The sequence below is a fragment of the Drosophila kikkawai genome, chromosome 3L, assembly GCF_030179895.1.
Source record: "Drosophila kikkawai strain 14028-0561.14 chromosome 3L, DkikHiC1v2, whole genome shotgun sequence".
In the NCBI taxonomy this organism is placed as follows: Eukaryota; Metazoa; Arthropoda; class Insecta; order Diptera; family Drosophilidae; genus Drosophila; species Drosophila kikkawai.
In genome coordinates this window covers 28,182,219-28,199,303 of record NC_091730.1, presented here as the reverse complement: position 1 = coordinate 28,199,303, position 17,085 = coordinate 28,182,219, and the positions used below count along the sequence as shown (strand labels likewise).

The following is a 17,085-nucleotide window of genomic DNA, read 5'->3' as shown; positions in this document are numbered from 1 at the left end:
AAACACCTACCTACCATGTTAACAAAACTCGCGCATATATATTATATTTATATATTATTCTTTTCAAACCTGAGTGGTTGGGCTTGTATGGAGATGCGGCCAAAAATACTTCTAGTCTATATATAGTTACGAAATTAATACCAAAAATCAAGAAAAATGTTTTAAGTATATCCACTAAGAATTGGTCATATAGCTCGTCTATATCATATAGCTGTCATCGGAACAATCTGTTAAAACTTTTTTGTTTTTCAAAATATCTTAACCAATTTTACAGATTATATGTTTGGTACAGGTTTATATATTCCTACCAACTTTGGTTAAAATCAGATCTCTATATCTTATAGCTCCCATACAATCTATTATATAAAAATAAGTCGAGTTTTCTGCGGGGATCAAATAACTCCAGAACGCACGAACCGATTTCCACGGTTTTGCATTCGTTGGAAAGGTCTCGGAATTTGTGATTTTATGCAGTAAAGAAAATTCAGGAAAAATTGCAACAGAAAGCGGGAAAATCATTTTTGCATAAAGCGCCAACACTGACACAGAGCATGCCATAATTCTCTACTCAGTTTATTTTATGACAAATCGAAATTGTGTTCATTTTTTAATAAAATAAGTTATTCATATTCAGTTTGCGTTTCATATCAGTGCAATTGGAAACCAGCATTTGTATTTAGGGTGGTAAGTTGAACTGTGTAAATTATGTGGATTAGAGGTTAAATTAACCGCTCTGCCTATAGTCGAAAATGCCTATAGCACGACGTGTGAACATCGGTCTCCGCACAAGGCATGCAATCCAGCAACAAGTGTATTCACAGAACTTAAGCGAGGAGAGACGAAATGTAGTAAGGGAAAATGCCCGATTGAGACAACGCGTGGGCACACGAAGATCAACTGGTGTGCAGCATCTAAGCGGATCCCAACCAGCGTGGCAGGCTCCTAACAGCAGCCTTCCTCGACATAGCCATCGACCTCAGGACAAATTTCAAGAATCCTGAGATAGAGTGCTAGAAAATATTCGTTATCCGAAGGTGTCGCGGGTGAGACCGTGCCCCCGGTGTTGCCCATATCCGTTTTGTCCACTGGACGGTCCCAACAATTGTCCTCTCAAAGCCCCAGTTCCCTACCAGGGTGTCAGGCCCGGACTACCGGCCGAAATTGGTAAGGCGGATAATCAGCTTACCTTGAAAAAACCCCTTATGGCAATACCACCAACGAGACAGTTTCATCTTTCCTCTATTGTCGGAACTTTCTATTTATTGAAACCATCTTTCCACTATTCAGTTGGTCTCTAAAAGACTTTCGGAAAGCGACCACTTAGTTAGTAGTTCTTGGTGATTTTAACATCCCAGGGGCTCTTTGGTCCCTAGATAATTCCATTAACCACAATACATCACAAAAAATGTGATTTACCAAAGAACACTTCAATTAAACGGATAATTTGCCGAAGGTGGCGTAACGGAGTTCGCCTGGCTTACTAGTCTTTTTATAAAATTATCTTTTTCCAAGACCTAACTTTAATTTTTTATCTCTTAATGAGAACGTTGGTGAAATATAAGTGCCCCAAAGTGAAAAAAAAATTATGTACTTTTATTAAATTAGCTTAATGAATTAAATACCATATAAGAACACAACATTTGAACTATTATTTTTTTTTTTTTATATTAAACAAGAAAGGAAGCTAACTTCGGCACGCCGAAGTTTGTATACCCTTGCAGATTGGTTTTCATATTTATGTCATAAATTATAATGCCGAAAACACACACTAAACTGACCAAACATAAACATACCATTTTACCTATACTTATTATGTTTACAGATTGACAGTTACAGTTATACATTCCCAGCTTTACATTTTCTCTACATCTGCGGATCGCTTCTATGGCTGCTATATGATATAGTTGTCCGACTTTCATAAAATGTATACCAAAATTCTATAATAATAAGTAAAGCTCATATCTCAGAGTAGATGAAAATACGTTGAAAAACAACGAAGTTATAATTTTTTCTATTACTTTCCCTATCGTTCCTATGGCAGCTATAAGATATAGCCGTCCGATTTTCATAAAATTTTTACCAAAATTTTGAAATAATACCAGAAGCTCATGTGTCAAAGTAGATTAAAATACGTTGAAAAACAACGAAGTTATAATTTTTTTGATTAATTTCCCGATCGTTCCTATGGCAGCTATAAGATATAGTGGTCCGATTTTCATAAAATTTTTACCAAAATTCTGGAATAATATAAAAAGGCTATATCTCAAAAATGATGGAATAATATTGAAAAACAGCCAAGTTAAAATTTTTTTTCTAAAAATTTATCGAACATTTGTATGGCAGCTATATGATATAGTCGTCCGATCCGACCCGTTCCGACATATATAGCAGTGAGAGTATATAGAAGACTATATGCAAAGTTTCATTCAGATAGCTTTAAAACTGAGGGACTAGTTTGCGTAGAAACGGACAGACGGACGGACAGACGGACAGACGGACAGACTGACATGGCTAGATCGACTCGGCTTTTGATGCTGATCAAGAATATATATACTTTATAGGGTCGGAAACGTCTCCTTCACTGCGTTGCAAACTTCTGACTGAAATTATAATACCCTGCAAGGGTATAAAAATATTTACATGCTTACGAGTAATATCGAGTCCCCACCAAAAAAAAATTTATTTTCGGTGTACATCCTAACTGTTCACACTGTCCGATATGAAAAAAATTGATTGCATTCGTTAAAGGATAAGTGCCCCAAGGTACTCAGGTGACGTTTTTATTTTTTTTTAATTTTTTCCAGATATTTTATCAAAATTGGAAGTCACAGCCCGGATTAATGGCTAAAAAATTGGGTTAATTTGTTTTGTAATGGCAAATGTGCTGCGGCAGGCTTCCGCAGCTGAAGTAAACATTTTTATAATATTTAAATATTAGCAAATACCGGCACATACATTTCATTCATTCCTTTATTTAATGTAATTATTTGTTCCCTTGATTAGTTATTATATTTTCTGTATATGCAATTACCAAAGTAGACAAAAGTGAGCCTCCCGAGAAAATACTGGGAAATAGCCTGAGGAACGCAAAAAAAATTTGGGCTCCGTAAATAAAAAGCGAAGATCCGAGGATGATGACATGTTGAATTGTTGTTGATGACAGCCTAGGACATGCCCATGTTAAATTCTTCAACAGTTTGTGTGGCAAGTCATCGATGAATCATCACCTTTTCGGCTGTTGATGACAGGTTGATGAATGGTACTGCAGGGTACTTTTAAGTACACGCACACAATACACACAATAGTAATATTCATCATACCCTATAACACCCTGTACACTCTTGTCACACTTTCCTAACACACTCCTTGCTACCCAAAATTATTATGATTAGCATGAAATTATCTTCTATTTGAACCTAAATGGGGGACATAAAAATTAGTATTACTATTTTTTAAGAGGGTGGGAAGTAAAATCTGATTCCTTGAAGAAGTTTTTTAGGTTAAAATAGAAGGTAAAAATGTAATGCATACAAAAAAATTTTATTTGAGGATTTCCGACACAAATTACGTGCTCTATCGTGTCCATAGCTGGGAAACTCAAATCTCGGGGCGCTGCGGCATATTTCCATAGGTCCGCCATTTTAAAAAATATTGTTTATAACAAAATTTTTTTTATCAACTCCGATTCCACTTTAAACTATCTCCAAAGTTTCACGAAGATTGCTCGACTATTTCCTACATCAAAAAATTCACGAAAAATGTGTACATTTTGACCGTTTACATGTACAGCTGTGTTCACGGAAATAGCAGTGCCCAACGACCTGCACGTTTAAGATCGGAAAATCCTGTTACAAACACTATTTTCATAAATTTTTTTTTCATAAAAGCTTAGTATATTTAATTAGTAACAATACCACAATCATTTAATTTAGGTAACATAACCCCTTTAGAAGATATAGGTAATAACAACAAAAAAGGTCTATATTATGCCGATCATTGAAATAGCAGTGAAAAACTAAAATTCTTCATAAATTTCAAAATATCGTATAAGAAACCTATTTCTTCTTAAATTCTAATTGACTATGATCTAATATTTTGTTAAATAGCCTTTAGAAGCTATCATAGCCTCATACCTGGGTGGCAAGGAGTCCACCAAGTCTTAGCAACGCTTGAGGGGATTATGGTCTCATTCCTCCTGCAAAAATCGCCAAAACTGCGGCTTAGAAGTCGGAAACTTCTTTAATACGTAGCCCTTGATGTCTCCCATAAGTTTTCGATCGGAATTATATCCGGGGACTGTGCAGGCCATGGCATTGCATCCACCTTTTCTTTCAGAACCCACTCCTTGGCCACCTTGCTGGTATGATTAGGGTCACTGTCCTGCAGAAATGTCCAAATTAATGGCATATTTTCATCAGGATACGGCTGCAAGACAATTTTCAATATTTCGACATAAACATAATGGTCTTTGATCCCACCGATCATATATTCGGGACCTACAACGTTGTATAAAAAGTATACCCATACCATGACTTTTAGGCCACCGTGTTTTACTGTCTTCAGCGTATGGTTTGGGGGGTACTATGTATTTGGAGGTCGACGGACATATTATCTTGTCCTATTCCACCAAATAAAACCAGTTTGGAGTCATTTGTCCAAAGGATATTACGCCATTTGAATACTGGCAGTTCAAGTGGCTATTGGCGAACTCGGATCTTGCCTTGATATGCCTTTAACCAAGTAGTGACATTTTCCATGGACTTCGCGAATCTAAAATTTATTCAATAAGTCCCCGGCGAATGGTCCCATGACTGATTCCCATGCCAATTCCCATGCCAATTCCCCAATATCCCCAGAGGATGCAAAAGGACGAGCTTTGCTGAAGCGAAGTATGCGTCGAGCCTGTATAATTGTGGTTTTGCGAATCGTACCTCGGTTTTTTTGGGTTCGGTTCATATTTTATGACTTATAAACTATTTTAAAAGAACAATTTGAAAGATTTAGAGACTCTTTACATGTTTTGCCCTTCTTTCTAGGCTAAATTATCCGATATCTTTCTCTCATGGAGCAGTGAGGTCCTGCGCCCACTAAAATAATTTTTTTTGCGTTGTAAAGGTGTATTATAGTATAAACTATAATAACGACCTTAATTAAAGTCATTTTTTACAAAATTAAAAGAAATTTTGGCACTTTTTGCGAAAGAAAATTAAAAACTGCTATTTCAGTGATCGGCCAATACGAGCTGCATATGTGAAAAAATATCAATAAAACATAAAAATAGAGCAAATCTAACGGAGTTTTTTCTCGATTCTTATCTTTATGTTCCAGTTTACAAAAACAATGTGCAATAGATCAGCTTGCAAAAAGGAATATGTACAAAAAACGTTTTGAAGTTGTTCCTCTGTCGCACTGCTATTTCAGTGAACACAGCTCCCCCCTCCTTAAGCCACCACACAATTGTTACGTTCAAAATTCGGACTCGCCAACTCTAAAACAAAAATATTCGATTTTGATAACAAGATCGTAAAAAAAGAGCACTTGTATCCAAAAGCGAACGCACTTGAATTCAAGAAAAATAAATCTCCAAATTCTCTTTAGAACTTTTTAATGTTTAACTCAATATTTGAAAGCTACAGACCGAGGCTTGAACGCCAATCAATTCAAATCAATTCTTTAAGTTCAGTTTGAGACTTGAAACAAATCGGTCGGTGGTTTTCAACCTTTGTAAAATTCTTGTAAAAATATTCGGTTAAATAAAAAATATATTTTTTTAACTTACGAATACGCAAGCATTTAATTAAACATATTTATATGTATAATAATAATAATATAGTCACATACGTCCACGCCCCTAAAGAATATAATATTTATTTTTCTCGCAAGTAAAAAGAGTAAGAAATAACGACTGCTTTTAATAAGCTTATTATAAAAACTTTTGAATGCTACATTTTCATATATTTGAGACTTATCATCAGACCATGCAGTAGAGATCATTCATATTTTTTAAAAAGGTATCGTCTTGAACGAAACACACAAAAAATTCTGTTTTGTTTCAATCATTTTTTCTGGTTTAATCCACTCTTTCAAATGTAAAACTCGGTTCTAGTTTCAGTTTATCCTTTTAATGTATAAAATGTTTAATATAAATATACAAATGTAGGGCAATAATGCTTCACGAGCATTCTTCTTGACTTTTTCGAACACAACGAGCAACTTTGCGTTTGAAGTCGGTGTATGATTCTCTCCATTCCTTGGCGGCATCTACATTTGCTGGAGACTCATCATTAGGATCAGCCAACATAGATATCACCGATATCAAAATAGTTTCCACTGTATGCACAGGTAACCAACGCTCCGATGCTTTTTCATATCCCCACTTATCATCTCCGGGCTCATGTAGAATAGAAATACAGACATCTCCGTTTTTTTCAATATTTGGGTGCCAAATTTCTGTGACAAACTTCATCCGTGGAGGGCGCAACGGATACTCTTTGGGAAAGTACAGATGGGCCTTGAAGAATCCACCTTCGCTGTGGGTTAAAAAAAATTAATTTATAAATAAATGTACTAAAGATAAAACCATATACTTATTTTAAATTTAATATAAACAAAATTTATGTAACGTTGTAATTCGAAATACTTTTAGGAATGATTAATTTTTCAAGATCATGTGAGCGAAATCTTAAAAAAGGTTTAGGAATAGTTACACAGCACCAAACCAGATCTGGCACAGAATAGTTGTGCATTATTGGTTACTCATAAATGAGTGTCGTTTACAAACCGCTCACATGCTTTTATACCCATGTATATAGTAGTTATATAGTTGATCAGCATTAACTATGAGTGTTGCCTGTCTGTTTCTATACTGATTTTTTGCTCAGTACTACTACAAGCTAAATATGTACGATGTATCTGATTCGACGAAAAGCAGTTTGGTTAGAGTGGCGTCGTTGAAGCAACCCGAAGTGATATTGGGACTGCTTTAAAGAATAAATCTGATCGACCATCTATAAAAGTCCTCTGTACTTTGAATCCAGACTTCGAACGTCTTAATATTTGTATATCTGCATTTAAGTGGACCGATTTATACATATGCACGTTTACAATGCTATGATTTGCCGTTTTAACGAATGTGTTTATTTTACTATCCGTCTATTTCAAATAATCCAATCTGATTTAGTAAAGAATTGACTCGCCCTTAATAACATAATGTCAGTGTTGCAAAAACTATTTTACTCTTGCAGGGGTCAGTTCTCGCAGGAGTCAAACAGCTTTATTATTTTGTCAACACTATACATAGGCTTATTACACATCCTTAATCGTAAACAAGAAAGGAAGCTAACTACGCCCTGCCAAAATTTGTATACCCTTGCAGTTTGCAATTGGTTCACCAAAAATCAATTCCCTTTGGTCAAACAAAAGGAATACCGGCGATATATACAAAACAAGGAAGGAAGCAAACTTTGTTTGTTGACCCTTGTATACCCTTGCAGATTGGTTTTTATGTTTATATAATAGATTTAAATGCTGAAAACACTCACAAAACAGAGTTTCATTTCATTTTACCTATACTTATTATGTTTACAGTTTGACAGTTACAGTTTTACATTCCCAGCTTTACATCTATTATATAAAAATAAGTCGAGTTTTCTGCGGGGATCCTATAACTCCAGAACGCACGAACCGATTTCCACGGTTTTGCATTTGTTGGAAAGGTCTCGGAATTTGTGATATTTGCAGTAAAGAAAATTTAGGAACAATTGCAACAGAAAAGCGGGAAAGTCATTTTTGCATAAAGCGCCAACACTGACACATAGCATGCCATAATTCTCTACTCAGTTTATTTTATGACAAACCGAAATTGTGTTCAATTTTGAGAAAAATAAGTTATTCGTTTCATATCAGTGCAATTGGAAACCAGCATTTGTATTTAGGGTGGTAAGTTGAACTGTGTAAATTATGTGGATTAGAGGTTAAATTAACCGCTCTGCCTATAGTCGAAAATGCCTATAGCACGACGTGTGAACATCGGTCTCCGCAGAAGGCATGCAATCCAGCAACAAGGGTATTCACAGAACTTAAGGGAGGAAAGACGAAATGCAAGAAGAGAATATGACCGATTAAGACGAAGCGTGAGCACACGAAGATCATTGGCATCATACAATCGCTTGGCATTTCAATATGATCCCTCTGCGAACTACAGAGATGATAGAAAATTAGATATTCGACCTATGACGACTATAGCCGATATTGCAATTGCAAGACGTTGATGCACTATGTACAGTACATATCAAGTGGAACTTGCGACACCAAGCACGTGCTTGTTCTGTTAGCAATTAGTAAACGCGAAGGACTTAAAAAAAAAAAAGGATGCGGGGAGACTACTACTGGCGTACTGCCGGATTGGTTGCTTGCATGCGTAAGTAGGTTAAGATTGAAGTTTTTAGTTTTGGGAGGCTATCAACGTTAGATATTATACAAATCGTTATAATTTGCACAGAGGACTCTAAAGGGTTCATGCAGTTCAAAAAAATTTAGCTGACCGAGCAAGTCAGTACTTTCCACGTCACCACGGATTAAGGGGGGATATACATGTAAGCGGTCAAAATGTGGCCATTTTTCGTGAATTTTTTTTATAAGAAATAGTCAAGCAATCGTCGTGAAACTTTGGATATAGTTTAAAGTAGAATCAGAGATGATAAAAAAAATTAGTTATAAACAATATTTTACAAAATGGCGGACTTATGGAACATATGCCGTAGCGCCTTGAGCTTTGAGTTGCCGTGCTATGGACACGATAGAGCTCGTAATTCCTGTCCGAAATCCTTAAACTAAATTTTTTTGTATTCATTACACCTGTATCTTCTATTTGAACCTAAAAAACCAAAAAGAAATCAAGACAAATAAAATAAATTTTGATTTGAAGGAAAAAATGCCATTTTCAGGTTATCAGTTTTCACTTCCCACCCTCTTAAAAAAGAGTAATACTCAGTTTTATAACAACCATGTAGGTTCAAATAGAAGATAATTTCATGCTGATCATAATAATTTTTGATTCACTCCGATATGTTACATAGTTTTTTGTGAATCGTGTCCATAGCATAGGTAGAAGTGCAAAAATTAGAAGCTGAGAAAAAGACGTTTAAAGTTTTTAATGCGCCCACGTTAACCCTTGTGAACCTTGCGTGCATACTTGATTTGAGGCACTTAGAGTTGGAATTCGATAATGAAACTTACACACTATATTCTTTAAATAATAAACTATTTTTTAAACCAAAAAAAAAATTTGCCCAAAAAATGTTGGTTTACATGTATATCCCCCCTTAAGTTGTATATGAATGTAATACCTAGCATGGTTCTACGATCAGATAAGGGGGGTAAGTTAATTAGTAAAAGTCTACTAGAATAAGACGGTAACCTCTGGTTTGCATTTCAGTTTAAACCGCGTAAAGCGAAAAGTAAGAAGTTCTTTTGAACCGATTCTATGCGTTTACTATGGACGCCATACTGAGGGCTCCAAACGCAGGATCCATATTCTAAGATAGGACGAACAAGTGAAGTATATAACGTTTTTGTAACATAGGGGTCATTGAATTCCTTCGACCACCGTTTAATGAAACCAAGCACATCCCTGGCTTTATTCACCATGCACGAAATATGATCGATAAAGTCGAGTTTAGGATCCAGCCGGACACCTAAATCATCAACTATATTAATTTTTTCCAAAGAGCAGCCGTTTAGCGTATAAGTTGCAGGCTTAGGAGTGACACGGGAGAATGTCATTAGCTTGCACTTAGAGCCGTTTAAGTTTAATAAGTTCACGCAGCACCATGTTTGAAAATTGTTAAGATCTGTCTGTAAGTCTGATTGGCAAGTAGCATCATTATATTGCACACAAAGCTTGACGTCATCAGCATACATAAGTACTCTGGAGTTGGTCAAAACTTCGGGCAGATCGTTGATAAATAATGTAAACAGTAGGGGACCCAAATGACTCCCTTGCGGGACGCCAGATGTAACCTTAAGAACATTAGATAGTTTATTTTCGAAAAGGACCTTCTGCGTCCTGCCATTTAGATAACCTGAGATCCAATTAAGAAGATCAGTCGGGAATCCCATTAAATCGAGTTTCCGAACAAGAAGGGAATGGTTAACAGAGTCAAATGCTTTACTGAAATCAGTATAGATTACATCTGTCTGAAAGTTATTTCGGTATCCCTTTATAATAAAGGAAGTAAGCTCCAGCAGATTCGTTGTAATTGGTCTTCGCCTAATAAAACCATGTTGACATGGAGAAATAATTGACCTACACAGATGCTGCAGATGAGGAGTAATAACATCTTCAAACAGTTTAGGGATGGCCGACAACTTAGAGATACCTCTGTAATTGTTGGCATCCAATTTGCTACCTTTTTTGTGGAGAGGAATAACGAATGATTCCTTCCAAATAAGGGGAAAGTGGGAGGTTTCTAAGGATAAGGTAAACAATTTGAGAAGTGGATTGCACAGGGCTTCGGCACAATTCCTAAGCACACAGCCTGGTATTCCGTCGGGACCTGGTAAAAAAACCGGCTTAACACGATGAAGATCTCTAAGAAGAGAGCTTTCGTTAATGGTAGGACTGAAGATTTGGTTCGATTTGGGGATGATGTAAGGATAAGCCTGATTTGGGTCTATTGAGTTGGAGTAAGTGGTTTCAAAAAACTGAGCAAAAAGATCGGCTATTGCCTGATCATTATCTGCTGTTGAATTACCAAAAGAGAGCGAGGACGGACGAGTAATGGGTTTACGCTTAGATTTAACAAAATTATAAAACTGTTTTGGGTTCTCGGAAAACTGGGACCTGCAACGAGTCAAATAATTATTGTAGCACTGCGCGTTACACACAGTAAAAGTGGATCGAGCTGATAAATAACTAGATAGGACAATCGGAGAACCGGTACGTTGATATTTAGCGTAAAGATTTGATTTTCTATTTTTGAGGCGGGTCAACTCTTTGGTAAACCAAGGAGGCTTGTTTGATGTAGACGGACAGTATAATGGAACACAGTCAATAAAAAATGAATTCATAACACGATAAAAAATACCCACGGCTTCCGCCATGTCAGTGCATGTGTATAGATCGGACCAGTTGTAATCAATTATGAAATTATTCAGCCGTATGAAATCCGTCTTGCTAAAGCAGAAGACTTCTTGGGCTGGACTGTCAGATTTATTCCGTGAAGCAGTCCCCATGTCGATAGTCACATCGAAAGTGGGATGATAGGGATCTTCGGGTTGCGTTAAGGGCGACACCCTAGCTAAACTAACTCGTTCAGGATCTGAGACAAAACAAAGATCAAGCAAACGCTCTAAGGAATTTCGAACATGATTGACTTGGGACAGCGAAATGTCAAACAAGCCAGCAATAAAATCATGATGTGTTGTGGTAAGAAGTGTATTAGTGGAATTATCTAGGGACCAAATAGCCCCTGGGATGTTAAAATCACCAAGAACAACTAAATGGTCCCTATCCGAAATCCTTTTGGAGACCAACTGAATAGCGGAAAGATGGTTCCAATAAATAGGAAGTTCCGACAATGGAGGAATGTAGGAACATGTAACAAAAATGGAACTACCATTAACTGATAGCTTCACGCAAAGGAATTCAACATTGTTGGATTCCTCGAAAGTTATTAATTCGGACGTGAGAGTGGAGTCGACCGCTATAAGGACACCTCCCCCATGTCTGATAGGCCGATCTAGCCGGTATACTGTGAACGCAGCTTGAAAAACTTCGGAGCTCAGAATCTCCGGCTTTAACCAGGTTTCTGTGAACACAATAACTTGGGAAGCAAATGCGACGCTGTCAAAATACAATTTAGGAAGCTTACTGCGTAAGCCTCTTGCATTCTGATAGGAAATACCAAGGGAACTGGTTAGTTTTTTGGGACGGAATTGGAAGACGTAGACGGAGCATTGGGCAAATCTGGCCTAGGAAGAGTAATTCCTACAGGCCGCTTTTTCTTATTCGTACCTTCAAACTCTTTGACAACCACATACTGTGGCCAGTTTTGGGCAGAGCATAGAGTGCCAAAGACTTCGTCAGGAACATTTATCTTGAAAGACGAAATGTTCCTGGGGTAGGAAAATTTAAATTTTTCCACCTTAATTTTTTCCCTATCGACTTTTACTTTGCCTTGGATAAAAGCTATGACATCTTCCGATGTCTGATCAGGGGAAAGCCGAGAAACAAATAACTGTTTTGTTGGTGGAATTGCCGTAAGGGGTTTTGGCACGGCAGACTGACCCACCATGCCACTTTCGGCCGGTAGTCCGGGCCTAATACCCTGGCAGGGACTGGGATTAGGGCTCTGAGAGGGCTGAGACAACAGTTGGGACCCCCCAGTGGACAAAACGGAACTGGGCAACACCGGGGGCACGGTCGCACCCGCGACGCATTCGGGTACCGAATCTTTTTTAGCGCTCGATCTCAGGACTCTTGGAATTTGTCCCGGGGTCGGGGGCAGAGTCGAGGGAGGCTGCTGTGCAGTGCCTATCACTGGTGGCTGGGATCCGCCAATATGCTGCCCACCAGTTGCGGTTTTTTTGCGCCTAGGAGACTCATTTAACAGCTTGAGGCTATTAAATTGAGTATCCAGCGCCAAGAGCATATCTTGAGTTTTGCGAAAACTCAATAATAGCTCTTTAAAACCACCTCTGGTTTGCCGCATAAAAGACATCATTTCCCTTTCCACCTCGCGGCAGGCCTCGCAGCAGTAACGTACGCCGATATTTTTGGCCACGTCATCTACTGTCCGTGCAACAACGCCAATGCACTTGGCATGTACAGCCAACAGGTGATGGTGAGTTCGCCGTAAGTAATATTTTTCTTACAATTTTTTGCGAAGCAGACCATATTATGGGACATTTTAAGGACTTACCACTGTACTTCCACTATTTAAGAGAGGGCGCAAGAGATTAAGTGCAGCGGCACTTGATGAGCGGGGGGGCAAAGAGCAGGAGAGCGAGAGATAAGCACTGAGTAGAACCGTTTATAGCTGTCGCGGCAACGCAAACAACAACAAACGCTAAAGGCAAAAAAGGGAATGCAAAAAGAGCAAAATGCAAAGCAACCGCAGCAGCCCAAACTAAAATGCAATTTAAATTGAATTAAATAGCACAAAATAAACAAGTATCATGCACACGCGAAGTGAACGGGGATTATTTGAAACACCAAATATTAAATGTTAGTAAACCCCGGAGGTTTTTATGCAAATTCTACACAAATCGGGAGCGCAAGAAAAAAACACGTCCGTTCACTTTGAAGGAAGAATCACTATAACTGATGCGTTAAAGTTTAAAAGAGAAACTGCTGGATTGTGCTGCGCAAGTGGAAAAGTCAAACTGGATCCATTACTTACACCACCACAGCCACTAAAAGCATTGTTCGATGGAAGTGATCCAGATTCCAGCCATTTTCTTCAACACATCCTTGAATATAATAACTGCTTTCGCATGACTTCCTTTGGAGCTAATATCATTCGAGAAGGCGACTTCATGCCGACTTGCAAGGTAAAAGTTACAATCACTTAGACAAATAAAAAGAATTGCAACATAATAACAACATATACTCTACGGACTACACCATCACACACGATTCTTCAACAAATGATTGTTTGCAATTACAGATACAAGGGCAAATATATCATTTGCATGGTCCATTGGTGCCAACAACAGAGGAACCGCATCAATTTCTGCAAATATATTTTATTTCCTCGATGGTGGATCAGCTGAATGTGCGGTGCAACATTCAGGGAACACGACGCATGAACCGTTTTCCACGGTTTTGCATTCGTTGGAAAGGTCTTGGAATTCGTTATATGTATAAACAGTAAAGAAAATTCAGGAAAAATTGCAACAGAAAATCGGGAAAGTCATTTTTGCATAAAGGCCATCACTGATACATAGCATGCCGTAATTCTCTACTCAGTTTATTTTATGAAACAAAACAAAACAAAATAAATTATGTGAAATTGTGAAGAATCAGTAAAAAAAATAAGTTATTCATTCTCAGCTATTACCGGACTGTCTTCGTCCCCGATTTTAATAAATTTAATATTGGGCACTTTCGAATGGCTTCCTAATACAAATTGTGCATCTGAGCCTTGGGAATTTGGTGCTTTTAAGGGAAGCTTAGTGTCCTCTTCTTCTTCCTCATATATTTCAGCGTCTTTTTCAAGAATAATTGCAACAGAAAAGGTGGTGAGTGTAATGTATAAATTATGTGGATTAGAGGTTAAATTAACCGGTCTGCCTATAGTCCTTGATCAAGACCAGAATTACTATCCAATCGGGACCAGCGGTGGGAATATTCTCAGCTATTGCCGGCCTGTCTTTGTCCCCGATTTTAATTAACTTATTGGGCACTTTCGAATGGTTTAGTAAAACAAATGGTGCATCTGAGCCTTGGGAATTTGTAGCATTTGGGGCAAGCTTAATGTCCTCTTCTTCGGAATTTTTCAAGAATAATTGCAACAAAAAAGGTGGTGAGTTGAACTGTGTAAATTATGCGGATTTGAGGTTAAATTAACCACTCTGCCTATAGACCCATATCATATACATAACTCCAGAACGCACCAACCGATTTCCATGGTTTTGCAAAAAAAAAAAAAGTTATTCGTTTCCTAACATTTCAATTGGAAAGCAGCATTTGTCTTTAAGCTGGTAAGTTGAACTGTGAAAATTTTGTGAATTTGAGGTTAAATTAACCACTTTGCCTATAGTTCAAAATGCCTAGAGCACCACGTATGAACATCGGTCTCCGCACAAGGCATGCATGCCAGCAACAAGTGTGTTCACAGAACTTAAGCGAGGAGAGACGAAATGTAGTAAGGGAAAATGCCCGATTGAGACAACGCGTGAGCACACGAAGATCAACTGGCGTGCAGCATCTAAGAGGATCCCAACCAGCGTGGAAGGCTCCTAACAGCAACAGTAACCATCGACCTCAGGACAAATGTCAAGAATCCTGAGATAGAGTGCTAGAAAAGATTCGTTATCCGAAGGTGTCGCGGGTGACACCGTGCCCCCGGTGTTGCCCATATCCGTTTTGTTCACTGGAGGGTCCCAACAGTTGTCCTCTCCGAGCCCCAGATCCCTACCAGGGTGTCAGGCCCGGACTACCGGCCGAAATTGGTAAGGCGGATAATCAGCCTGCCTTGAAAAAACCCCTTATGGCAATACCACCAACGAGACAGTTTCATCTTTCAAAATATATGTTCCTGAGGAATTCTTTGCTGTTAAGAGCCCGCCGGTGTCGGTTGGGTCAGACAAATTGCGTTTTTTTTATTAAGGAGATCCATTTATAAGCTTGAAGCTATTAAATTGAGTATTCAGCGCCAAGAGCATATCTTGAATTTGACGAAAACTCAATAATATGTTTTTAAAATAGCATTATATCACGGCAATCAAAGCCAAGTTCATTCGCAAACTAAAGAAGCTCGATTGGCTCCTGAGTTCCAAAAGTCTCCAGCTTTCAACGTAGGTTTTGCTGCTCAAGGCAATCCTTACGCCAACCTGGACGTATGCGATTGAAATATGGGGTACTGCATCCAAGCACCAGCTAAACAGGCTGAGGGTAGTGCAGGCACCTGCTGCTCGACGGGCATCCGGGCTTCCCTGGTACGTCACAAACCAGACCATCCAGAACGACCTACGCCTTGTTCCGGTGGGCGACAGGACAGGCTACAGGCTCACCAAAATCGACTGGCTAGCAGGCTGACCGACCCGCAATCTCTTAGAAGACTTAAGACTGTCTTTCCGTTTTGTTCATTAACTTTTTGTAAATATGTAAAAATTTTGTAAATTGGTATGGACCTAGACTATATACAGTTAAGTCTAGGTCCATACCAATTTGTACCATATTTACCAAACCTTTTAAACGCCAGGTAAAGTTCAAATAGCATTAAACGTTTCCGGTGAAAATAAAATAATTTATAAAAAAAAAATATATATATCATTTGGTTTGCCACATAAGAGACATAATTTCCCTTTCCACATCGCGGCATGAACCGACAAATCGGACTCGAAGGGAGTTCGGGTTCAAGTAACAATCGGCAGAGCGTAGATTCTATCAACGTCGCAGTCGGCGCGTTGATGAATTGTTGATGAACAGGCCTATTGATGAAATGTGGTACTGCAGGGAAGCCAATGTTTTTGGTTACATCGTTGACGCCCGGGCGCCAATACCAATTCACTTAGCAGAGTGTGGAATTAAAGAAGCTAAGAACCGTTTTTAGCTGTCGCGAGTGTGCAGACAATGGCGAATGGAAAGTCACAACAACGGATGAAAAATATACAACAATCACGATAGCACAAACTTAATTATTTTTTCACGCGAAGTGAACAGGAACTTTGCATTGCAAATATAATTTAGGAAATTGAAATAAACCTCGGTGGCTTTTTTTAAACAAAACTACAAAATCGAACTACAAAAAAAAAACACTTTGAAGGAAAAAAGATAATTTTTTATAAAGTGTAATGCTGCTTAAATCTTTGAAAAAAATACTAACTGTAGCACTCACGGTTTGGTGGCGGCTACACTTAGAATTAAAAAAAGTTAAATTTTTGTTGCAATTTTTAAAAATGATTTTTACATTAAAATAAAGATAAAAAATTAAATAAAAAATATTTTTAAAAAATTGTCTTCATTGAAAAACAAATATTTTTTACTTTGATACCCTTTAAAAAGGCGAATGAGTGGGCGTGGCACATTTTCCATTACATATGTAAATTTTACAACAATTACCTGTCAAATGGCGTTTAAATTCTTATTTATCTTGTTTTGTTTAAAGTTATAATTTTTGCAACGTAAAATGAGAAAAGGCGCTACTGTGCAACGTTGCTCTAACCACTGCGCCCTCTACGCCATCAAAAACTAACCAACGATGTTGAATTTGTGTGAAGCTATCAGTTATTAGTACTTTCATTGGCATTACTACATTCCTACATTTCTCCACTGTCTGAAAATATTTTTTATCGGAACCATCTTTACGCTATTCAGTTGATATCCAATAGACATTCGGATAAAGGACCCTTTTAATA

General features: G+C 37.9%; 1 protein-coding gene and 1 long non-coding RNA gene across 2 annotated transcripts in view; one reads left to right on the top strand and one right to left on the bottom strand.

Annotated features, from left to right (window-relative positions):
• Nucleotides 1-639: 639 nt before the first annotated feature.
• LOC138928528 (uncharacterized) lies at nt 640-995 on the top strand. Its single transcript, XR_011444942.1, has 2 exons — nt 640-684; nt 744-995. It is a non-coding gene; the product is annotated as an uncharacterized lncRNA (long non-coding RNA).
• A 5,111-nt stretch (nt 996-6,106) lies between these two features.
• Nucleotides 6,107-17,085, bottom strand: part of LOC108071862 (ubiquitin-conjugating enzyme E2 G1) — a 42,736-nt gene continuing 31,757 nt past the window's right edge. The window contains exon 3 of the mRNA XM_041776485.2: nt 6,107-6,530. Coding sequence (XP_041632419.1) covers nt 6,173-6,530 — 358 coding nt within the window. The 3' untranslated portion in view covers nt 6,107-6,172. The remainder of the gene's footprint in view (nt 6,531-17,085) is intronic.